General features: G+C 41.4%; 2 protein-coding genes across 3 annotated transcripts in view; one reads left to right on the top strand and one right to left on the bottom strand.

Annotated features, from left to right (window-relative positions):
• Positions 1 to 1,185: 1,185 nt before the first annotated feature.
• On the top strand, positions 1,186 to 3,873 carry POP5 (POP5 homolog, ribonuclease P/MRP subunit). Its single transcript, XM_011355879.2, has 5 exons — positions 1,186 to 1,272; positions 1,361 to 1,503; positions 2,431 to 2,580; positions 2,752 to 2,835; positions 2,942 to 3,873. Exons 1-5 carry the CDS (start codon positions 1,253 to 1,255, stop codon positions 3,055 to 3,057), a joined length of 513 nt encoding a protein of 170 aa, XP_011354181.1. The 5' UTR covers positions 1,186 to 1,252; the 3' UTR covers positions 3,058 to 3,873.
• Positions 3,874 to 4,137: 264 nt separating this feature from the next.
• Positions 4,138 to 24,756, bottom strand: part of RNF10 (ring finger protein 10) — a 28,829-nt gene continuing 8,210 nt past the window's right edge. Inside the window, exons 2-17 of one of the 2 annotated variants that reach the window (XM_011355881.2) lie at positions 22,600 to 22,796; positions 17,839 to 18,038; positions 16,837 to 16,927; positions 15,613 to 15,797; positions 15,397 to 15,533; positions 12,989 to 13,149; positions 11,588 to 11,713; positions 11,061 to 11,334; positions 10,729 to 10,862; positions 9,650 to 9,767; positions 9,314 to 9,415; positions 8,158 to 8,313; positions 6,307 to 6,407; positions 5,976 to 6,033; positions 5,719 to 5,877; positions 4,138 to 5,108 (exon numbers count right to left, since the gene is read on the bottom strand). In XM_011355881.2, coding sequence (XP_011354183.1) covers positions 5,032 to 5,108; positions 5,719 to 5,877; positions 5,976 to 6,033; positions 6,307 to 6,407; positions 8,158 to 8,313; positions 9,314 to 9,415; positions 9,650 to 9,767; positions 10,729 to 10,862; positions 11,061 to 11,334; positions 11,588 to 11,713; positions 12,989 to 13,149; positions 15,397 to 15,533; positions 15,613 to 15,797; positions 16,837 to 16,927; positions 17,839 to 18,038; positions 22,600 to 22,796 — 2,276 coding nt within the window. In that variant the 3' untranslated portion in view covers positions 4,138 to 5,031. Of the gene's footprint in view, positions 5,109 to 5,718; positions 5,878 to 5,957; positions 6,034 to 6,306; positions 6,408 to 8,157; positions 8,314 to 9,313; positions 9,416 to 9,649; positions 9,768 to 10,728; positions 10,863 to 11,060; positions 11,335 to 11,587; positions 11,714 to 12,988; positions 13,150 to 15,396; positions 15,534 to 15,612; positions 15,798 to 16,836; positions 16,928 to 17,838; positions 18,039 to 22,599; positions 22,797 to 24,756 lie in introns of both variants that reach the window. The other variant, XM_011355880.2, reaches the window with a different exon arrangement.

Below are 24,756 nucleotides of genomic sequence, written 5' to 3'. Positions count from 1 at the left end.
GCTGGAAAAGCTCTATCTCTTAATCTTAATTCACAAGTCCGCACATGTAAAAATTTATTGAGTTGTATACTTAATATGCACTTTATATATGTTATGCCTCAATAAGGTTTTTAAAAAGATAGTCAAGCAGAAAAAAAGTACTAAACAATATGATCCTATTGTTAAAAGAAAAAATACAATTTAACATATGACAGCCGTTTTCACCTCAAACTTTTTTCATTGTCTCAGGACCACTTTACACACAAATTATTGAGGATCCCAAAGAGCTTTTGTTTTAGTGGGATTTATCGATACTTACCATGAATATTAAAAATATCATGAACATAGAAATGTTTAAAACACAACACACAATTTCTATTAGCCATCAGAGCGATAAAATCAGCATGTGTCATGTAGCCTCTGGAAAACTTTTTTGTCCACTCTGAGAGAGTGAGACAGGCAAGTAACATCTTAGTGTTATAATGAAAGTAATTTTGACTTTGGGGTTGTCTCAGAAAACCCAGTGGTCCCTGCACCTCACTTTGAGAACCGCAGGCATAGGGGGAAAATAATGGAGAAAAATAAACTACATGATAATTATTTTCAGTACTGGGATTATAATTTATTTGTATTTGCTTCACTGTGCTTTTCATTTTAAAAAACTGGAAAATAAACGACCACGGATTGCTTTTGCAAACAAAAAACAAGACAATAAACCTGTCTCCGTAAGACTGTTGAAAGGCCCAAACAGTAATAACATATTTCTCTGTGTAAAAAAAAAATAAAAGAAGCCATAACCTGAAAATAAGAGTCTAATTTCTGTGTCAATCCCTGGCCTGTAAATGAAAGGTCTTGCCCTGAAAAGCTCCACCGTCCGGCTTGGGGAGAGAATGTAAGTGCATACACAAGTGTGTTACAAGATAATAGAAAGTAAACGTACCGAGGACCCCAAATACAGCAGCTGCATCCTACACAGTATTGCAAACTGGCGTGGAGCAGAAACACCCAGCACATCCACAAATCGCTCCAACGCGGATTCTAGCTTCGGACCAACCAAATCACCCTGGGTCTCATCAGGACGCATGCGCTCTGCACACGCAGAGGGAGGCGAGGCTTAAAGGAGACTGACACTGGGCTTGGCCTCTCAACACTATAACTCCGCCCCCTATCCTGCCTCCCTCTCTGAGTGGCTGTAAGACAGCGAAGGCTAACTTTCCATTGGCCGTCAGAAGGAACACTGACATCCGGTTGCGCGTCGGGCGCGGAAGGCACCATGGTGCGGTTCAAGCACAGGTAAGCGGTACCTGCTCGGCCCCTCAATTCCCTCTGACTGGTGCCCGCCGCTCTGGCCCCGCGTTCACCTCCCTCTTGCCCGGCACAGGTACCTGCTCTGCGAAGTGGTGTCTGACGACCCCCGCTGCCGCCTGAGTCTGGATGACCGAGTGCTGGGCGGCCTCGTACGGGACACTATCGCCCGCGTGCACGGTACTTTCGGCTCGGCCGCCTGCTCTATCGGCTTCGCAGGTGCGAGGGTGCTGGGGAACCTGGCGGACGGCAAGATTTGGAGGGCACAGGGGTCGAAGGAAGGATTAAGAAGGGGAACGAGCGACCCCAGGAGCTGCCAAGCTCTGTGCACCATCCTCTGTATGATATCGTCCTCTTTCGGCGTTTGGGACCCCGAGCCCCGGGTCTGGACGAATCCAAGATTAGGAGGAAAGCTAATAGCAGAAGGCAATGGAACTTCAGGAATTCCCTGTACCTATTTGACATATGTATATTGGGGATTGTGACTATTTTAATAGGATAGTTAGAATTAAATGAGGGGATCCGTGTACAGTTCCGAGTAAATTGTTTGACTGGTTATGTTGACATCACAGGGGGAAAAAAACCTGTTGTCAGAATTACTCATGAAAAGCCCTTAATAGGGCCGGTAAAGTACAGAACAAATTGTGCATGCAAATGAAGAGGGCCTTCCACAGTATCAGAATGTTCCCTCCTTTACCATGTGCTCGAAATGGAATCCCGGGGAATTAAATGAACAAAGGTACAATTATACATCAGGTTCTAGTTGGGTGCTACCAGATTCTAGTTGGGTGCTACCAGAACCTACCGAGCCTATATGCAGTAGAATCTTTCATTCAGCCAAGAGTTTTCTTCTGAAGATGGATCTCCGTGCCCCCGCCCCCCCATTCCATTCATTAATTAGTGAATTAGAAGAGCATTTAAAACTCTAAATCAGCCAGTTCTGAGTGCTGTGCAAGGCACTGGGTGTTGTCTGGTCCCCATTCATAAATGAAGGTCTGCCCTCTAAAATTTTTTTCCTTCAGGAATGTTTTTACTAATGCCACTGCCTTGAACAGTCTCTGGCACATAGTAAGCTCTCAGTTACTCTGTTTTTAACCTGCTCCTGAGAATCCAAAGTTTCCCAAAACTATTTTTTCTTTCCTGTAGTGCGCTATCTTAATGCCTATACTGGAATAGTGCTACTTCGATGCCGGAAGGAATTCTACCAGCTTGTGTGGTCAGCTCTTCCCTTCATCACGTATTTGGAGAACAAAGGACACCGTTACCCATGTTTTCTCAACACCTTACATGTGGGAGGTAGGGATGCATGTGGTATGGCTGCTGATTTTCAGTAGGTAACAGGTTCAGAGTTCAGTCTTGACTCATGGGTGGGAGTTCCTGCCAAGAACAAAATGCTTTCCCCTAACTCAGTCTTTGAGGCAGACACCTTTCACAGGCTGTTGACCACAAAGCACTTTCATGTACCAGGTACGATTAGAACATGTCAGAAGTTCCTGATTCAGTACAACAGGAGACAGCTGTTGATCTTGTTGCAGAACTGCACTGATGAAGGTAAGCAACACTAGCCCAGTGTCCACTAGGCATTGACTCCAGCTGAATAAGGGGTCACACTCCCAAAGACATCTTTCATCCATGCTGTCTGCCTGCCTTTCTCCAGGAGAGCGGGAAGCTATCCAGAAGTCTGTCACAAGAAGCTGTTTCCTAGAGGAGGAGTCGGGTGAGGAAGAGCTTTCAGATGGTGGTGGTGAGGAGGCTGCCGAAGCAATGGAGTGAACCTCTGCAGGCTGCACTGTGCCCGAGCCTCAGGGCCCACTTGTTAAGACATTCTGGGAGGCAGAAGCATCTTCTACAGTTCTCCAACCTGGACGACTGCCAACCAAATGCAAGTTACTGGCTCAAAATGGAGGACTTTTCACTTAAACTGAAGTCACCTTTACCTAGCATTGCCTGGTCAAGTGGCTCTGAAGGTTGTGAACCCTCTGTAGTTATAGATACCTTTGTTCCCCATACCTGGCTGAGAGGTTTAACAAATTGTATTTGGCTCCTATAGCATTTAGCATACTGAGGCAGTTCATGCTTGGACAAGTTTCTTCCCACTCTACACCTGGCCTCAGTGGAAGGAGTGGCTCCTTATGTGGTACGAGACACACAGCCTCCCACTTGAGACTTTGTACCCCCGGCCCCTAGGATGGGCCCAAGCAATCCAGGGCATTTAGAGTAGAAGTACTGAGACACAGCAACTGAACTGGCACAGATCTATTGCTGATCTCAATACTGACCCACAGAAACTTGAAAATATGAGATTCTTTATCAGCATTTAATTAGGTAACTTGACAAATAATGCAGTTCTTGCACTTTTCTTGAGGGGGAAAAAACCTGGCCTCATCTGATCTCTTTATTCTAAAGCCAAGTAGCAGCTGGCAGTTTTCGGCAGTTCCACCCTTCCCTTTATCCTTCCTGGCAGGTGAGGCAGCCACACACACATGAATTAGGGACAAGAGATTGTAGTCATTTTTGATCTACCCACTAATGACATATTTAGGATGTTTTCTCTGTAATAAAATAGATGCCAAAGTCTGATACATTTAACAGATTTGTGATTTTTGCTTAATACGCTTTCACCTGAGGCTGGAACACCCTCATCTACCCAGGATAGTTCCTGACCCAGGATTTCTGAACCTTTTAACAAGGACAGGTTAAAGCTAAGCCCAGCTCAAGATCCCTTTATTTAGACCTGACACTAGGAAAGACATTACTCTATGACAGAAGAATTGCTCAAGCTCACGGTAACTGTTACTTTGGAAGTATGTCTAGCTGACCTGTAATGAACTTTAAAAAAACAGAAAGCTCACATTGCTTGTGCAGGTGGTTTATTGCAACCATTTACCATCACATTCTATTACACCTAGAGGTTACTTTATTAAGCAGCGAAAGAATTCACATCACTCAAATTTAGCTCAAACCAAGGCAAGAGACTACTCTAGACAACAGGGAGGCAGTGGCAACCCCACTGCTTTCAATCCTGTCCTGCTCTGCCTCCAGGTGTGCTGGACTCCTGCTCTTATAACAACTTAGGCCACTGTCACTTGAAATAAGTTTGATCTAAAGGTTGGCAGGTCCCGGAGCTTCCTTCGTGACAGTTACAGCTTTCCTTGCCAAACAGAAACCACATGCAAGAGGCAAAACCCTCCATCACACATGCAAGTGTAACCCAGATCTGGCCCCACAGCCTGGTCTTTTGTCAGAAGAAAGACTGCAATTCAAGCAGAGTATCCTAAAGCCATCCCTCTGGTTTCTTTAAGAGAACCGAACAGAGGAAATTTCAACTTTTTAAAAGACACAGATAGGTGTGTTGAAACCATGACACCCTGACACATGATGTCACAGCAGAACAGTGCTATTTAATACTTTGGTTTAGGCTGCTCCCAGGGATGCTGAAGGGACTCAAAACTTATTTTGGGTTGAGAAAAACTAATTACACATGGGTCAAAAAGACTAACCTAGCAACAAACTAAAAACCTTGGCAGGAAGAGATCTCTTTTGAGTGTCAATACTTTATTTTGGTGTAAAGACGGGAAGCTGTAAAATACACTGTATTTAAAATCTTCTTGGTTCCCCCTCATGTTGTGGAAACCCCCTCCCCCCCAGAGCTAATCTGTTCAAACTCAAATACTTAAAAATTACAGCAGCAAAACAAAAGCACAGAAAAAAAGACCAGATGGGAGAAGGTAGCCTGGGCCAGTAGTGTCACTTGGTGTGGACGACTGAGGTGCTGAACAGGAGCTTCTGTTTCTGTTTTTTTCTCTTCTTTCCTCCTTTCTCTTCTAAATGGAAACAGAAAGAAAGCTTAGCTTAGAATGCCATCCCGTTGTCCCCTGGCCCATTTCATTACTGAGAATCGTAGAGTAGCAGCTAAGAGTATAGGCTCTGGAATCAGACTGCCTGGATTCAAACACCAATTCTTGCATAGTCTATGTGTTTGTCTTCGGGCAAGTCACTTTATCTCCCTAGACCTTTTTCCTCATCTATAAAATGAGTTACACCCATTGAATATGGTTCATGGGAGAATAAAATCAGCACAATGCTAGGCACACATAGGGAGCACACTATGAATGTTATTCTTGTCTAATCATAAATATCAGAGTCGGGGTGGGCTTTGAGCCCAACTTCTGCATCTCAGTCCAAAATCTACTCTCCACTACTGTGTCTTAGAAGGGATAAAGAGTTCCTCAGAATTTCACATCCAGGCCTCAAGAATGAATCTCAGGTGGCAGAAAGGGCCCCATATGACATACCAAATGGAATGTTAGTTGACACTAGAATGTGAGCCCTAAGGCTCAGGGAAAAGTGCCTGACTGATTAGTGATGTCTGCCACTGGATCCAGATGGGCAGGACAACCCTGTGCTGAGCACTCCAGTTCTTTTTGTCTTTACCAGAGAGGGCATCTGAAGGAGGTGGTGTGTCCAGTTTCATGAAGGCTGCTTCAATAGCTTGGCTGAAGGAATTCTGGAAACTGGGCACAGGAACACGGTCCGAGTTATCACTCTCTCCATCACTGTCCACAGGGGCAGGAGGAACTAAGCTGTTTTCATCTAAAAAATACTAGTGTTACAATTCTGGAAACAACTCAAGAGACTTACACTTTCTGAAAGGAGCCAAATTCCCCCTTTACCTGGAGGGCCGTCCTCACCTCTCTTTGGAGCAGTTTTGGGCCACACATCTGTTTTTGCTTTTCCAACTCTCAGCATCTGCCAAAGTGGGAAAAAGGGGTAAGAAATCTAATGATTTGATAAATAATGAAAACTCTGATTCTCCCTCAACTACTCTTGGCCTCTTTCCTTGGTACATCTACAATAATATCTGCGACTAAATCCATGAGCTTCCCTCTTAAGGAAACCTTCCATTATACTGAGTCAGTGTAATGTTAGCCTGTAAGTCTCCCTTCTCCAACAAAGGAGTTTTCAGAAAGAGTAGAGTTCATGATAAATACCCTTGGGCTGCTTCACAAGCAAAAGATTTACCTGGGCAAAGGAAGGGAAAGGAGAGTCTTCTTCCAGACTCCCAACGCAGAATGAAGGACTGCCCTGACTGGCAGTGGGTGACACAGGAGTTAGCAGAAAGTCTGAAAGGGAACCAGAGACCTGATTATACGAGTCAAGTTCCAAAGAGAGGAACCCTGAACCAGGTCTGGATAATTATCAACCTCACCTCTGAACCAGGCCTGGATAATTACCAACCTCACCTCAAAAAGCAAACTTTGATCCAACTTCTACGTTACTATGTTCTTAAAAAGCCAAGAACATGGCCTAATGTTCACACCAGTGATCAGTATATAGATAAAATTTAGTGGTTACAGTAACACCAAAAGATATGGCAGAATCTATTCCCCCAGTTAGAAAAACTCCACATCGGCTGGCTCTCAAGGCCTAGGTACTGGACTGTCATAAACTGGTTTTATATAGATGAAAAAGCTCTGAGTAAAAAAAATAAAATTTAATCAGGTCAGCCTTTATGATCCAGCCAGCAGATGTCTGTGACTTGGGAATATTCAGTTAGAATCCAAAACACACGTCAACAAAATCCAGCACAAAGCAGCAAGCTTTTCCCTGATACTCCCTCGGGAATAGTCTCCATCCTTTCCAACCTTACGTTGCACATTTCCCACAGATTAGTCTACCTGCTGCGCTGATCACTGCTGGATGAGGCCTATTCACTCTCCCAGTAGCAGGCTCTTCCATAGTCAGCCAGAGCTGTTTAGTACTTTTATTCCTAAGACCATCCAACTACTCTTGCCTAAGCACATCAAAGCCCACCCAAATCTTCAGCAAAGCTAGTACATGAAAACACAATCTCTGTATCATAAATGATGTAGTCGATGTTCTGCCGTATTCCTTGTATAGCAGCTCTCTTCTGAGTCAAAGTGAAGAGCATCATGGTCATGCAGCCCTCGTGATCCAGGTTCCAGTTCCAGTCCCTGCCACTAACCTAGTTTCTCAGCCTTAGCCTTGGGCTCCTAATCAGTGATAGGCGTATGATCACAACGGTAAATAGTCTGATCTTGGACATTTTCTTTAAAATGCCTGACAGAAGATAAATTTTAAGTATCAAAATAACTGCCAGGTAAATGAAAATCAGAAATGACAGCTCTCTAAAATGATATCAATTATTAAGTGTTTAATTTCATATGGAAAAAAATTTAAGGCTGAAGGCCTCTGAACAACCTCGCAATCCTGATCTTACTCACTAGAGTGGAACACCATTACCAGTTTGGAACATAATCATCCCAGTATTTTTTTATACATTTAGAAATATAAATCCATAATGAAATGCTTTGTGGCTTTTCTCTAAACCCACAAATGGTATCATATTTTGTTTTACAACTTTCTCTTAACTCAAAGGTTCGTGAAGAGAGCTATTTCCTTCAATAGGTATAAAGTATTTTATAGTATAAATGCTATAATTTAGCCATTGCCCTACCAGTAGACCTTACAGACTGTTTTTCTCCCCTGTGCTATTATAAACAATGCAAACATGTTTAAGCATACAAAGGATGTATCTCAAAGGCTGAAACTAGAAATAAAACAGCAGGGCTGCAGGGAAAAAATCAATGTTTAACTATTCTATATGAGCTGCTTTAAGGTTTTTAGAAGCTAAGGCATAAAGCAGTCAGTGCAGCCAATGGGAAAGGTGAATTAAATGGCAAGAATCTGATGTATCTCTGAAATATGTTAAAAACTACCCAAAGTAATGTTAGTTACTAAAGACTCCGCCATGCCAAATAAATTGAGTATTGTAAATTCAGACACAATGGCTTTGTTTTAAGGTCTATGGCTGGTGGCCAACCTCATTCTTTAAATTCCAACTTTATTTACCTGCTTGGGAACCTGGACTTCTGCTAAGAGGAGAAATGGAGAGACCCCCATGGCCCTCAGTGCTGGTGGGACCCAAAGCAGAATCAGAGGAGCTGGTATAGGAGTTGAAGGCAGGAAACTGCTGTAGATTCTCTAGCGGAATGTGGACTTCTGGGTCTGCAAAGGAAAGATGAGAATGGTAGACCCAATTACAGATTTCCTCAAATCTTGCTCAACATTTTAAGAAAGCCAACATGAATCCCTCAGGGGTCTGAAGGATGTAGACAGAAGTTTTAAAACCCAAATTTATAACAGTCACTTTATGTCTGTCTTTGTTTTACTATAAAACCCTTGTCCTAACTATTGCATAATTGAAGCTGGATGATAAACATAGAAGTTAATCATCTGTTCTATGTACTTGAGTTTGATTACTTCCATAATACAAATGTTAAAAAGCCCTTGTTCCTGAAACATGTTTTCTCAAATGTTTAGGACATGTGCCAAACAGCTACACAGCATCGGGACCCCAGCTATATATTTGTCCCAGATGGAGAAGTAAAATCTGTTTATCATACCATATGGAGTCAAAATAGCTAAATCCTTTCCCTAGCCAAGGACTCGATTCCTAATTTTTTTGAAGATAAGCAGGCCCTCATGTCACACTAATCTTTTGAGTTCCATGAAGCTTATATTGGTGAACCAGATGAAAAGACTCTGTACTTGATGATATGAAAAAGCTCTTAAATCTAACTTCCTGCATACATTCCCTAGTTTGTCAAGGTTTTTCTACTCTTATCAGACCCTCCTGGCAGACTTGCTATGTATAAATGTCCCTTTTATAGAGTCAAAGGTGAAGTCAATGATCCATCCAGAGAACACATGAGACAGCATTCAGCAGATCTCCCATTTCTTCCCTGGCCAGGTTTTTCACCCATTATGCCAAGGATGAATTTAATCTTATTCCTTACTATGTGCTATGCACTGTGACCTGCATTAACTCATTTAATTCTCAAATAAGCCTATGAAAGAGATACTCTCACGATTCATATTTAAGAGTTGAAAGAAGTGGCAGAGCTGGGATATGAACCTAAGCAGTCTGGCTCCGGGGCCAGGGCACTGAGCCTCTGTACAATGATACACAGCTGTATTAGTCAAAGATGAGAGTTCTTGAACTTACACTTGCCCTGTTTTTTGTTCTCCTCCATCTCAATCCTGCGCTCTCGACGGCGCTCCTCCCGGGCCTTCTTCTGGCGCTGACGTTTCCTCTTCTCAATGTCATCTGTGGGTTGGTCAGGTTGGGAGGAGGTAGACCCAGGACAACTTTGCCATATCCTCCTCCCAGCTGCCTAGTAGCTAAGGCCACATAAGTGGGCCCAGCTGGACTATGAACGGATGGATTGTATCAGTAGGTTGAGACTCCTGATACCACTCCTAACTCCTCCCACATTGGGTTTCTAGTCAAAAGAATCCATGAACTCCACTATAAAGAGAAGCAAAGTAGGGGCATACTCACCTGAGAATATCTCTAGGGTTTCTTTAGAGACCACAGGAGGCTGCAGAGCCAGTTCACAGATGCTGAACTCGCAGGTAAGCGGCAAGTGAGAGAGATATCTGTGACGCTGTCGAACATCCTACAGTGGAAAAAGGACTAATATTCAGAACTAAGACCAGGCCTAACTCTGAGGGCAGATTCCCACCTCAGACATGCAACAGTATACACACACTCACAGAGAGCACTGAGGCTCAAAGAGTAGTACTAAAGTTATCACCATTTCGAAAAGCCAAACAGAAGTATCCTATAGTAAGGTAGGATAAGCAACCAAAAGCACTTTTTTGGTCTGTGCTACAAATGAATGAATTGAGCCTGGTAACAAATTATCTAAAGCTGATCAGCTGTTTCTGATTTTCTGGGGTCCATGATAGGAGAAAGAATAAATAAGATAAAAGTGAGTTATATTCTGGCAAAAATCTGGGAACCGCTGACAGAATTAATGATAACTAGGTAGTCAGATACGGCAGGTTTCTCTACTGAACAAAGTTTGGCCTAAAACAGTAAAAAATGAAGCCCATAAATTTAAGTTAAAATTTTTCTTTTTTGCATATTTGATAAAGTTTATAGTACTCAAAAAGTCTAAATTTGAAGCTTATAACAAATTAGTAATCAATATAGGGATAACTCTCAAAGGGCAAAAATTCAGATATTGCTAAGCCGAAAATGCACTTCGAGCTCACATAAACTAGCTTAAAGCCTCCAAGGACTTTTCATTTTCTTGGACATTTCTCCCAAGCAATAAGGAGAAAGAGAAACAAAACAAACTCATCTTAAATGAAAGTAGAAGACATCTGTACTCCCAAACCACAGAAAATAACTTGTGAAACAGAGCAGCGGTAACTAACAAAACCCTGTCACAGTAAGGTAGCCCCATTTAACTTTTAAAAAAATTCACAGGCACCATCACTGACAAAAATAGCCCTAAAAATAAAAAACCTAAAGGCCTTGAAGGTCTGCGAACTTGGGCTGGCTACGCCCACCTCAAAGACATTAGGTTAATGCTGCTCCCCCAACCCTTGATCTCCAAAAAAAGGCCTTACCTCAGACATGGAGTACCCAACGATCTCCACCACCGTTGCCGAGATCTTCTCAGGGCTCTGCTCCAGGCTACCATACTCCCGCACGAGGCAGCGCACATTCACAGGGTGCAGGAACATGTACTGGCCATCCTCCGCTGAGGACAAAAGCCTCTGTTACACAGTATTCTTGGCCAGCCCTTGAGACAGGGCCTTCTTTATAGCTAGGCCTGCATCTCCCTCCCCAAGCCAAAATGCACAAGGATCTAGTGGCAATATCTCCTTCCGCTTAGAGTCAGTTCATCTCTCTGAAACATCTCTGTGGCAACCCAGCTCTTCCTCTCAGGGACCCTCACCTTGGTAAAAGTAGTAACAAGGAGAGCTGCTCAGGTGTGTGACGCCTGGCTTGGTGATGGGTTCCTGCTGGCTTGACTCAGTACAAATGGTCCCCTCTCCAAGATTGTCATCTGCTAACTCCGAGTCATCACAGGTCTCTGACAACCCCTCAGGCTCCGGTTCAGACACTGCTTCCTCTTCCTCTACCAGAGGGAGACCAAGAGGACGAGAAGAGCCCAGAGAACAAACTTCGGTGGTTTCTTCATCAAAAGCAGACAGATACTCTAGCACACCCTGTAAGGACAAATTCTAGGTCAACAGGAAATATATGCGGGCAAAGGCGGGCATAAGAAACAAACTCTCTAGATGCTTACCTTAGCTTTCACATTCACTGATTTAATACTCCTGGGGAAAGAACTTATAAGCACAAAAGAAACATAGTCCCCTCTTCTCCCAAGAAAGTCCAGATCTCACAGCACTGCCCAGCAACGCAACAGCAGCATCTGAGGAACAGTAGCCACTTAGTCTGGAAAAGGGACACACTAACCTTCCTGGGTTGAAAAACGGACTCCTTCGCCAAGGGAGCCATCAGCACCAGTTGTTCCAAAGCAGCCACGACACCAGTGACCTCCCCTCTGCTTTCAGCCAATCCTGACAGAGCCTCTTCCCGAGTCTAGACCACCAGAGAGAAGACCAGAGAAAGCTAAGTTTTCGGAAACTTAGTTTGAAGGGCAAGGGCTTTATAACAGCCTCTCTCAACAGGAACAAAAGTTAAAAGGCAATAAGACCCAATGGGAAGAGTTTAAGTACTTAAAATCCTCAATCTTTAAGGGAAACAGGAAGCAAAAATAGTATCAGATACTCAAACAGGGTAATATATTCTGCTTAGAGTCTCTGAATATGACAATATTATACAAAAGCTTCCTGAACAGAAAGCCAAGAACATATAATCAGTCTTCTAGTTTTTACAAACTACGTTGAGAGAACCCCAGTGCAGGAGGCAGGGGTTTGCCCAACACCCACTTCAACCTGGACAGCTTTATTTCTATGTAGTTTTTCTAACTGAAATGCATTTGAACAAACGCTCTGCTCTGTAGAGAGAAAATAAAAATTAAATACACAGGAACCTGCCCAAAGAGGATTTAGGAGTTAGACAAAAAGCCAAATACCAAATTCACCTCTTATTAGTTAGGTGTTCTCAAGCAAACTACCTAACCCATGATTCCATTTCCTCATCCAGGAAAGGGCGTAGTTGTATCTATCACACCAGGATATGAAGCCTAAAGTGAGATGAATGAAGTACAGTGCCTTAGCACAGGGCCTGTCACATGCCACTCAATAAAAAAGGGCTGTCAATGTTCTAATATAGATCAGTGATTCTCAAAATGTGGTCTGGGGATGAGCAGCATCAGAATCACCCTGGAACCTGTTATAATGCAAATCATTGAGCCCAACGAGCACACATCTACTGAATTAATCTCTCAGGGTGGAGTTCAACAACCAGTGATTCTGATGCTTGTTAACACTTAAGAATCCCTGTCATAGAGGATATATAAGACAGGGGATTCTATATTTGGGTAATTCTTGCTACTCCAAAATCCTCAGTAGATACCTCTAGGACCTGCTGGATAGGCCATAATACTTTCTCCACTAAAACATCTCTGAAAATAAATCCAAGTGTTTTCCTAGAAAACAAAAACTTATAGCTTTGCTTAACTAAGAACACAGCTAACCAAAGAAACTCCAGTGTCTCAAATGGTTTATAAGTCATTTTGATGCGTTCTTTTAAGCCCCCGGAGAGTGCTTTTGAAAACCCACTAGGTCAGCCCTTCCCTCCCATCATCAAAGACCAGAGCAAATCCGTTTGAGCCATTCCCTGCTATTATCTTAAGCGTGGAGCCAAAGTAACACTCCCACCATCTCGTCTATTTCCAGTGCATTGTCTCACCTTGAGCTCCTGGATGGCTGCCTCAATAAAGCAGGACTCAGGGCTGTGCTTCTCCTCTGCCAGCTGCTGCTCAAGCGCTATTTTCTCTTCCTGAACCACCCGGCGCAGCACCTGCTCCTTAGAGGCCAGCAGCAACTTGGAGTACTGGCTGTGCTGTTCATCTACAAAAAAGCCAGCAAGATCACAAAATGCAACACTCAAAGCTCACAACACTCAAAGCATACAGCTTTTTTTCTAAGGTGACGCTTATAAAATAATTCAGCATAATTTACTAAAAATAATTAAACAATGATCTTAATATAAAGTTTCTAACTCTGACCCTATTATACAAAAACACTATCCTAAGAAATCTAAAAATGCAGTAAAAAATTTAGTCAAACAATATTCTGCAATATCAAAAAAGCTACAACCAACCAGTCCAATAACAAAGAAATGGTTAATGACATGATGATATATTCATTAAAGAGAATTTTGCAGACATGAAAAATGGTTTTCTAAAGAGAAGACATTTAGTAACATGTAGAAATATCTGCACTACTTGGACAAAAAAGCGGATGCCAAACTAAAGTAAAACTTTTGGGGGTAACTCCGATAAGAGAGTGAAAAGTTTAAAACAATGTTATTTTTTGAGAAACTCCTGAAACACCCTATAAGTTTTCCAGACTCTCCTATCCTAGTACTTGCCCAGAGAAAACCATTTATAAATCTGAATATGCATCCTTAAAACGTTTTCTATACATTTATATGCCCATGTTCATAAAAAAAATTTTTCAAAAATGATAAACTATAAATTTTGTTATTTTTCAAAGTCTTAAAATCTTTCGAAATATTAATAAAGAGATCTATTCTGTTTTTACCTTCTGTATAGCATGCCACAGTATTACGTACTAATAAGTTCCTTTTGGAACATTTAGGTTATTGCCAATTTCAGGGTAAAAAAGTCCTATTATGTGCCTCAATACAAATTATATTTTTATGATATTTAAGTATAAATGCTGGATCAAAGGTTATGAATATTTTAAACACCACCAAATTGCTTCTTTCCAAAGGCTGTATTGATTTATATTCCCACCAAGAAGAAGAGTACCTATTTCCCCATCCCTGCAATTTGATCTGCATTAACTCTTAGCAAAGTGAAATCTCTAGATACTTGGAGGTTATCCCGATAGCTTTTTTTCAGGAAAAGTTCGTCCTATGTTTAGTCCATTCTTCTACTAGGTTGTTAATCTATTTTATAGAACACCTGTATGTTCTGGATGTTAATCTTTAGTTTTATTATTTTTATTTATTTGTTATTTTGGTGACACTGGTTAACAAAATCCAGTAAGTTTCAGGTGTACAATTTAGCAATAAGGCATATATATATATATTGCATCGTGTGTTCACCACCGTAATTAGATTTCTGTCACCACGTATTTGACCCCTTTTACCCCATCTACCTCCCCCCTACCCCCTAATCTTTAGTTTTAAATGTTTAAATTTTCCCCTAGTTTATTCACCTATTAACTTTGAGGAATCTTTACAGATTTCAAATTTATCTTTCTTTTTTATTAACTTTAATGGGGTAACACTGATTAATAACATTATGTAAATTTCAGGTGTATATAATTCAACATCTGTATACTCTATTGTGTGCTCACCACCTGAAGTTTAGTCTCCTTCTGTCATCACATATTTGTCCCCCTTTACCCACTTTGTCCTCCTTCCATCCCTCCTTCTTTACTTTTACAGCATCTATGGCTTCAGCCTGGTTCAAAAATCCATCCATACCTAAGGATTTATATAGATATTGTCCTATATTTTTTTAAAGGTTTAAGTTTTGGATGTTTTTACATTTAGTTCTTCAATCCATCAGGAATTGATTTTTATGAATGGTTATGATAGGAATATAATTTTTTTTTTTTTCTGTAAGAAGAGTACATTGTTTCAATACCATTTATTGAGAAAGCTCTTTTGCCCAGAAATTGAAATGCCACTTTAATCCAAAACTCACGTCTACAGAAAATGAAAGGAATACAACCCCTTGCACTTTCCACACCATAAGCACTTATCATATTCAATACCCTGCCCGGCTACCAGTGTGTCTCTTCTATTAGACCAGCGAGTTAGGATGACAGGTGCCAAGACTGGCTGACTAGAATCCCAAAGACTGGGCACAGTGCCAGATACTATTCAACAAAGCCTTGTAAAATGAAAACTTAAAAGATATATAATTGAACCAAACTTGAAACCAAGAGTTAATCTATTCTCTGCAAATTATACCCCAACCTACTGGAATCCTATAACTAATTTGGAAATGCTAGACACTGCTTGCCCAAAGACTAAATTTCTGATAGTAGGAAAATATGTTCACAGTAGCCTTAATGGGTGTACCCAGGATCACTGCCCCCAAGATTAACTGAACTTACCTCCTAGATGAATAGGATGGTCTACATTCATCCATTTGGATTTGGGCAAGGCCACCAACACCCCTTTCTCCCTCTTCATCAGCTGCATTGTAATGGTATCACCAACAACATACTGACGAGACTCTGTGGCAACAACACTGTAACATGGACATTTAGATGTAGCAAGGTAAGGAGTGAGCAGACTGGGGTCTAATCTAGTAAATCTCTCCATCTCACCTCTTGAGATCCTTCTTATGCACAGAACTGTAACAGATGGGACATTTACTCCAGGTCTTCTCACTCAGTGAAAGATAGTGCAATATGCATGCCCAACAGAAAATGTGTCCACAACGGGTTATCTTGGCTGCAGTCGGTGGATATAGGCATATTGGACAAGATGGCACTTCGTGGCTACAAATACGCTGAAACAAAATATCACCACAGGTTACACTGCTTTCGGAAATGACTATGGATTACCAAAATTAAAGTCTCTTCTCTCCCATCCCCATCCTCATGCCCATACACCTCTACTCAACACATCTTCACAAAGCTGTTCAACATTACAAGTATATGTATGATGGCACTTAAAGCAAATCATTAAGGAAACCATAATAGTAGTTTAATATTTAAAAAAATCCAACTACATAACAGATATTTTGGGGGTTCTATATTAAAGAGAAAAAATGACAGATATCAATATATGATCCTGTTTACAAAAAATGATTTATACATACATGTATGATGGCATTAAAAAGGGTCTAGAAGTAATGTACCAGTAATTTCTAACAGAGTCAATGAGACTTTCATTTTATATGGATCGTTGTTGTTTTTAACCAATGCATATAAAACTTAAACTTCACAGGTCTTTTATGTCATTCTCAGATGATTTTATGAATTTTCACAGTAATGGGAGTCCAGGCTTTGAGGCCTATGGTTTTGAAAGGTATTTTACCTCATATAACCCAGGGACAGAAAAGATACCCAGAGCTCATAACTTCAATAGAACACAAATGTAGCAGCAGTTTGGACAAAAGTGCAGCTGTGTGGCTCATTCACCAGCCACAAGGCTGAGACCTGATTTGATATTACAGGTACTACAAATGGCTACCAATGAAGCAATGTCCGTGTAATGAGCCCACCCTAGGTAAGGAGGGTAACCAAAGCCCCTCACATACTCCCCTGGTTGCTTCTTCCCAGGAGAGAGAAGGTAGTAGACAGGACTGCTTTTATACCTTCAGATCAGAGCTCTCCAACTCCCTAGGTCCTGCAGTCAATGCCAATTAAGAGAGCACAAAATGAGCTCCAGGAAAAACTAGGACTGACCTCTGGGAAAAGTCTACAGTAAGGCCATGCAGAAAAGGGCATCAGCAGTGACCGAGCCAACAGCTGCTGTGTCACCACAGTCCCTTTCTTTAGTTCTCTCTCCCACTAACAGCTTATAAGCTTAGCTGAGCTACTCACCACTTGTTCCACAAAGTCCCAATTGACTAAGGTATCAGGATCAGCAAAATGAACTGTGTAGTCTTGGTCTTCAGACACCACAAATTGGCAGCTAGAAAAAGGAAAATAAAGAATGGGCAAACTGTCAGAATCTACCAACAAGCCCTCAGCAGAAATTCATCATCTCTTCACCTACAAATCAAATGCAGACCATCAGCAGCCATGGTTTGTGAAGGACTGAACTGGGCCTTCAGCTTCAGATCTGAGCCTCAGCTATGAAGGGAATCCAAAGACTCAGCAGGTAGGAGTCTAAACCCATGAACTCTTGTTTCTTTTGCTTCCAAGCCCAGCCAAGCTGCCTACAGGCCTCCCCTGAACTAAAATTAACCCAGACTGTGGCTCCATCGACCAGCAGGAAGCCAGATTTGCTTCCTCACCCTCAGAAACCCTGGAACATAGCTAGTCTTCAAGGCAATAGAAAAGGCTATTCTCAATCATTTGAATACCAGCTTATATGAAGTACATAATAAATGGTTACTTCAGTCTAGATCCAAGGTTAAATCTTACATCATAACACCACACAAAAGGAAAAAGGAAATCAGTATCTGAGCAAAAGTATGCCAAGCACTCCAACTTATCATTCAATTCCCCCTTAAGTAATTTCTCTTCTCTAGAAAAGCTGAATCTCAAAATGGTTAGGTAAATTACCAAAGATCAAAGGTCAAAACAAGATTCAAATCTGGGTCCAATTCTAAAGAAAATAGTTTTACTACCTCATCATGATACTAAAGCATTATTTATTTTTAGCATTTATTTTAGCATTATATTCTTTTAAGTCCATTCACTTGGAAAATGGGTTTTCAACACTTGCCAAAAGAAAAAGGGAAGAAAAAAAAAAGGAAAAAGACTCAAATCAACTCCCTTTCTGCCTCCCTCCCACAGTAGCTTAAAAGAAGTTCCTCTCAGCACCACAACTGCCTGGAGACATAATTTTACTTTCCTCCTGAAAGCAGCCATACTCACTTGGCCTGTAAAAAGAGTTCCTTGTTAAAAGGCTTATGCCCCCACTTGTTCCTTTTTCCCCAGCTGCCATGTCCACTGCCTTCAAAGTGACCCGCCTGGCCACGGGGTTCAAAAGTGAAATTCAACAAGTGGTTCAGGTTGATCTTCTTTGGACCAGAGAACTGGGCAGGGCTAAACTCTGCCCGTTGAGCCTCTGCTACCTAGACAGAATGACAACGAATCAGAATATTTCAATTAGGATGACGCTTACTGATTTAGAGCAGAAAACAGCACAAACTCCTTCTATTGCTTAAAATAATAACTAATTAAAACATAGGCTTAAAGTACACAATCTTCCTAGGAAGGGGTAATGCAAAAGTCTATCCAAGATCCAGATGGAAGTGGAGAGGGAAAAAAGAGGTTAACATACAATTACTTAAACTGTTTACTAGGCCCTGCTAAGTGGCAGTTAACCATTAAAGAGCAAAATGAACTCCTCTGGCTATCCTGAAGCACAAAGATTTACTTATAGAATTAATCCTATCACAGTCCCATCAGACTCCCATATCTTCACTCTTGTTAGCTATTTGTTCTCTGGTTTGTTTCTGGCAAAAGCAAGTCTGTGGAACTACACTCTGCAAGAGGCTTGCAGGCAGCTGCTAACTGCCATAGGCTTCAGGGTCCTGCCAGAGACCTCCAGTCTAAGACACACACTGCTATTCATTGTTAATTAAAACTGACAGAAATAGAACATGTGGGCAGACTGGCTCTGTGTCCAGATATAAACCCAATCAGCAGACTCAGAAACAGTTTGAAAAGTGGCAAGAAACAACATGAGAAATACCACTGCACGCGATAGAAGAAATCATAGTGAGGCTTTTCCAGTCCAATATTCCCAAACTGAAGTGGTACAGTTACCTGCTATAAGTCAGCTAATGCATTTTCTAATCCCACTTTCCCATCTAATGTCATAGCACTTTGCCATGTCATTAAATATTTGTACACAGTAACTTTAAATGGCTATACATCATTACGTTACAGGGATAAACTATAATGTCCTAGTGTGTGACAGATTATTTGTACCTTTCTACTGTGCAACAAAATAACGCTGTGATAATAAACACTTTTGGAAAGGTCTTTGTGCACAAATATTTAAACATCTAACATTATTTCTTTTGAATGTACAGTAGCAATTATTGGGTCAAAGAAAATGAAAATTCAAGGCTTTTGCTACTTAGTCGAATTTAGAGAGTAGTAAGCAGCACTTGCACATAGGTGATAAAGAATCTAAAGAGTACAAACAAGAGATGCAATGAAAGATATCTTCTATTCTAGAGGCATTCTATGCATACAGAATCATAGTAGTACATGACCTTTATTAAGTACAGTGGCATACTATAGAGTTAGGCACTTTCCTTTTATCTTAACAATAGATCTTAGGAGACAATACTCCCCATTGTTTACATAACTCAACACAGGAAGCCCAGGACTTTCACATCATCCCATACCTCATCCCTTACACTCTCATTTCCACATGGCTCTACTATCCCCTAACCAGAATTTTCCACTCCCAATGCCCCAAATTTAGATAAGAGCTTGTGCTCACTCAACAAAATCCCCCACATTCTCAACCTCTATCATCTTCATGTTGTTATCCTAGCTAGCTAGCTCACTGTCATTCTCTCTGATACTCCCATAATTCCTGATTATCCTTCCAACATGCTAACTTCTCAGTTCCTTGACCACCTCTCCTTTAATCAGCTTGCCCTCCACCCTACTCAGCCAGCCACCCATTCCCATGGGCATACTGTCTAGATATATACTGTCCAGTACAGCAGCCACCACTAGTGAGATATGGCTGCTTTTGTACCTCAAATGTTGCCGGTACCACATTGTTAAACAGCATTTTAGCTATACTGGGTGAAATATATTAAATTTTACTTTTTCAATGTGGCAACTAGGAAACTTTAAATTACATATGTGGCTTTCTTTCTACTGGACAGTACTGCTCTACAGTGCTAGACTATGATGGTTAACTGCATCGCTCCCACCATCTTAATTTTGAGCATCCTACATCCAACCAGCTCTGACTCCTTTCCCAGTCTGTTCTCTCTGGTCCTGATTCCAACAATTGTTCACCCCCACTGGGATCTGCAAGTCAGTGATCCAACCCTCAAAATTTTCTTTCCTAATTTGCCTTAGATACTATGGTCCATTCCTCGCTTCTCAAATCAGTTGTATTCACCTAGCAAAAACCTTCCCCCCAACTAATCCCTCTGCCTATTCCACACTGGCGCCTGGAGCAGTTAAACACACCTAAAGGACACAACCACACCACACTGACCAGTCTCACTAAAGTAGACCCTTATGCTGCCTGGCAGTCACATTACAATCCTATTACACTTGTGTACTCCATTAATTCCCATAGCCACCCAGACAACTCCATTCCTTAGGCTTCCAAACTTCCTCTCTCAGTTCACCTCATTTATTTCACTGAGACAATAACAATCAGAAAAGAACTCCTATACCCTCCTACCAAGAACTCTGCCTTCCTCTTGTTATTGTGGATGAACTGGTGAAGCTCCTATTTAAGCCAACTCCTCAGGGACTCAAGGACTGTTCTGGCAATTCTCTCCCTGTCCTCTGCATCACATTTTCCCTTTCACCAGAAAAATCCCATTAGCAGAGACGGGCTGTAATTTCTCTGACCTTAAAAATCTCTCTCAAAGTCATATTCCCCTCAAGCTACTGCCTCACCCCTCTGCTCCCCTTCAGAGCAAAGCCACTAGAAAGTACTGTCTAGGTACTTGCCATTTCCTCTTCTCCTCCTCCCATTCGCTCAAAAATCCATGCCAATCAGGTTTTTATCATCACCACTCCATCAAAGTAGCTCGAGGCTAACAACCTACACTACCTTCACATTTCCAAATGTAATGGTCAACATTCAGTCCTTCTCTTACTTGGCCTATCAGCAGCACAGGACAAAATTAATCACTTTCTCCAAATGGCTTTCAGTTCCCTTCCTCCCTTTCTGCTGGTTCCTTATCATTCTGACTCAGAGCTCAGTCCCTGAATCCATTCATTTTTTGCAACACGCACTTCCTTAATGACCTTGCTTAGTTCCAGTTCCATAGTTGCAAACACCAACTGCATGCAGACAGTTCTCTAGCCTGGGTCTCCTCAACTCCAGGCCTATCTCTACTTAGAGATCTAATAGGCATCTGAACACAAATATAACATTTCCAAAATGAGGTTATTTATCTCAACCCCTCTTCTCCCTGACAAAAAAATCCTGTACTCCTCTTGAAATATTTCCCATTTCAGTAAATGGTACCTGTATTGAGTTCCTGCCAAAAAATGTTAGTCATTCATTTATCTGCTCAGACCCCACATCTAATGTTAAAAATTCCTGTTAGCTCTACCTTCAAATATTCCCTTAAATCTGACTACCATCACTCTGTTTCAAAGCTTCCATTGCTCTCACCAGGAATATCTTAATACCTACTTACCAGCCTCCCCGATTCCACTCACCCCTTTAAGATTCCAAGTCAGATTACCTCACCTCTCTCCTCTTAAAGCCTCCAATAGCTTCCCATCTCTCCAGACAAAAGCCAAAGTCCTCAAAGCCCCACATGACTTGACCCCTCTTTCCTGTTCTTTGGTTTCATTTCCTACTTCTCCTCCACCCATGGAAGCTCCTTGCTTTACCTCAAACACACCAAAAACATTACCAACTCCAGTCTTTTGCACTTATTCCTTCTGGCTAAGACACTATTCCTCAAAATTGTATGTTGTGCTCCCTTGCTTCATTCAGGACTCTAAATGAAATTCACCTCCTCAAAGTTTCCCTTAGCCACCTTCTAAAACTGTACTCTTCCTGGTTAGTGCCTGGATGGGAGACCACCTAGGAAGACCAGGTGCTGTAGGCATAAATAATAATAAATAATAAAAAATAATAATAATAACTTAAAAAATAAATAAAACTGTACTCTTTGTTATTCTCTATCCCTTTACCTCTCTCTTTTTTCAATTCAATAAGCATTTACTATCAGATTTATCACATAATGGTTTATTTGTTCTCTCCGCAAGCTAGAATATAAGCTCCTGAAAGACAATGTTCAACTTGATATTATATTCCAAACTCCTAAAGGGTATTTGGTGCACAGAAGGCAAACAGTAAATTTCTGGTGAATGAATGAATTCTACCATGAGTGCATCCATTAAATCTGTCCTATTCTATAATGGTTACACAGTATAGAACATTCAAACAGCAGGATAATTTAACCAGTCTCTTGTTGGTGGCATTTAGGTTGTTTCCCAAATTTTGCAACTACAAACAATGCTGCAGTGAACTCTCTTTCATATAAATCTTTACGCACTTACAGAAGGATATCTAAGAAACTCCTAAAATCAGAGTACCTGTGACTAAGGATATAACATTTTACATTTGCAAGACAAATGTCATTTATTGTCATTTTACTACCTAAATATTCCAAAGGGTACCTATAATTCAAGAGTGAAAAGACTATACAAATTAAGGTAACCAAAATTTGCTATCATTTCTCACAGTTCATGATTATGTTATCTTCATGGAAATTTTCATAACCTTTGAGGGAAGTGAGAAGGCAAAGTTCTAAACCTAGTTAATCCTCCATTACTTAAGACTTCTTTAGTTATTCCCTCTTCCACCTTTTGTTCCCTTACCGCCCAAACTATTAATAAACAAAACAAAAGCAAACCTCATGCTTATGTTCTAAAAAGAACACTTCTAAAGTCTCATACCTCATCTCGTCTTCCACCATTAAAAGAAGAGCTAAAGAGTTTGCTGCTGCCGCCACCCCTTTGAGGAGGCATCTTGTTAAAAGTTTTGCTTTTCTGTGAACTGGAGCGACGGGACTGGTTGCTAAAATTTTCATTTTTGGGGTAGGAAGGTTCACGTTTGCGATTGTAGCGCTTGGATCCACTTGAGTTCTTTCCATCTAAAAGCAAAAACACAAAAGAATTATATGAGAAATGATACATATACTCGGTCAATTGCTCTCCACCTCACAACAAAACTGTGTTTAAACAAGAGTAAAATGGGCCCTTCCATGACTGTCAAGAATTCTGGGTTTGGGCCAGAGCCATTAGTGCTTTAGGCAAAATATGACAGTAAGATGTTCTTTGTTGCTGTTGTTTTTTAATAATGAAAACTAAAGGTTCCCTTCCTCAGGACAAATACCGTACAGACCAAACCAACCACATAGATTCTCAGTTCACAATGTCTCTCTATTTTACAGAGCTTAACCACTGCTCTTGTGAAGTCCATTCAGACAAAGTGATAGAAAAAGGAATAGCCTACCTATATTAAGGAAAAGTATTTTATCTGGAAGCAGGGTAGAAGACATTTTTTTCCTTAAATTACTATAACATAGCTAGCTTCTATACTGCAACATCCTGGCCTAGGCCCTAGCAGATCTATTAAAGAGGCATAAAACAAAACAATATTTACACATGTTCTGCAGGTCAAACTGAGAAGCTATTGACAAAAATTGTTGAGCTCTAAGAGCATATTAAAGCAGCATGAATTATACCCTTTTAAAAAATATTTCTTGCTTTTATTCTACAATTATAAGAACATATGTTCAGGAGGAGAAAAAAAATGGCATAGATGATACAGGCTTTGTTCACTCCTACTGTGACCAAATCGAAGTTGTGACAGAAACACAGAGCAAACAGCGAGCAAAGTCACCTGAGATCCAGATGAACGGAAGCACTAAAACTAGGGAGAGAAATAAGAAATCACCTACACCAGTAGAAGGTAGGATGGGGGGAAGCAAGGCTGTCAGCCCCAAGTGGCTGAGTGAGACGGAGGCTGTTGCAGCAGCAGCTGCAGATGCCTCTTAAACGCGCCGTGTCCGCAACCAGACTTTCCAGTGACGGACCTGCCTGCTCTGAGCACCAGCGCCAGATCAGCCGCTTGGAGGGGCACCAAGGACTTACAGGGGGGTGCTGAGTTGTTGGGACGAGGGCCAGGAGCAAGGGCCGGAGATGAGGCTCTCTCCGGGGCAGAAGTGCTGGTGGTATCCATTGCTCCTCTGCTGTGCCCTCTCTCCTCCCAGGGTGAGGACTCAGCGCAGCCATAGCTGAGATGTCATGGAACTGGATAATAGACATCATTCATTCTGCCCAGAGGATTCCCTGAAACTCTGTCTCCCCCAATTTACAGCCCCACCCAAGCCACATCCAATTGTGTTCTTGGGGAGTGCAGTGCTCCTTGCTGAGCCAAGTCCAAGACTCACACTGGTGGCAGCTGGCCTCAGTTTCTGGTGTGGCCTCTTGAGGCAACTAGAAGCACAGCATCTGTGACTGCTTGTTGAACCTTTATAGGTGGCCCTGGAGGGGCACAGGCTGGGGCTAAAGTTGGCCGGCAACTGAAACCCTCTCAGAACTGTACCACTGGACACCTACTACACAAAACCATGCTAATAAGACCGGAAGACTTAGGAGCTTTGCTTAGTTCATAGATACAGACATGGAAAGACAGCCAAAATGGGTGGACAAAGAAGCAGAAACTATATGAGAAAACAGAACAGAGATCCAAGAATAATGGAGTCAAGCAACCTAACAGATGCAGAGTTCAAAACACTGGTTATAAAGATGCTCAATGAACTCAGGGAGAGAGATCAACTCAGTAAGAACTTTAAGAGATAAAAAAACATTAAAATGGAAATGGAAATTATAAAAGGGAAACAGTCAGAAATGAAGAACACGTTATCTGAGATGAAGAGCACATTAGAGGGAATAAACAGAGTGGATAAAGAAGAGGATCGAAACACTGATATAGGGGATAGGGAAGCCAAGGACACTCAATCAGAACAGCAAGAAAAAAGAAGCCAAGACTATAATAATTTAAGGAGCTTTTGAGACACAATTAAATGTAAAAATATGTGTCATAGG

Source organism: Pteropus vampyrus, unplaced genomic scaffold, assembly GCF_000151845.1.
Source record: "Pteropus vampyrus isolate Shadow unplaced genomic scaffold, Pvam_2.0 Scaffold23, whole genome shotgun sequence".
NCBI classification, from domain to species: Eukaryota; Metazoa; Chordata; class Mammalia; order Chiroptera; family Pteropodidae; genus Pteropus; species Pteropus vampyrus.
This window is presented reverse-complemented; position numbering and strand designations above follow the sequence as displayed.

Coding starts and splice junctions, on each gene's coding strand:
- POP5 (XM_011355879.2), top strand. CDS start 1,253: ATGGTGCGGTTCAAGCACAG. Junction 1,504..2,430: donor CTGCTCTATCGGCTTCGCAG/GTGCGAGGGTGC, acceptor TCTTTCCTGTAG/TGCGCTATCTTAATGCCTAT. Junction 2,581..2,751: donor CAACACCTTACATGTGGGAG/GTAGGGATGCAT, acceptor TTCATGTACCAG/GTACGATTAGAACATGTCAG.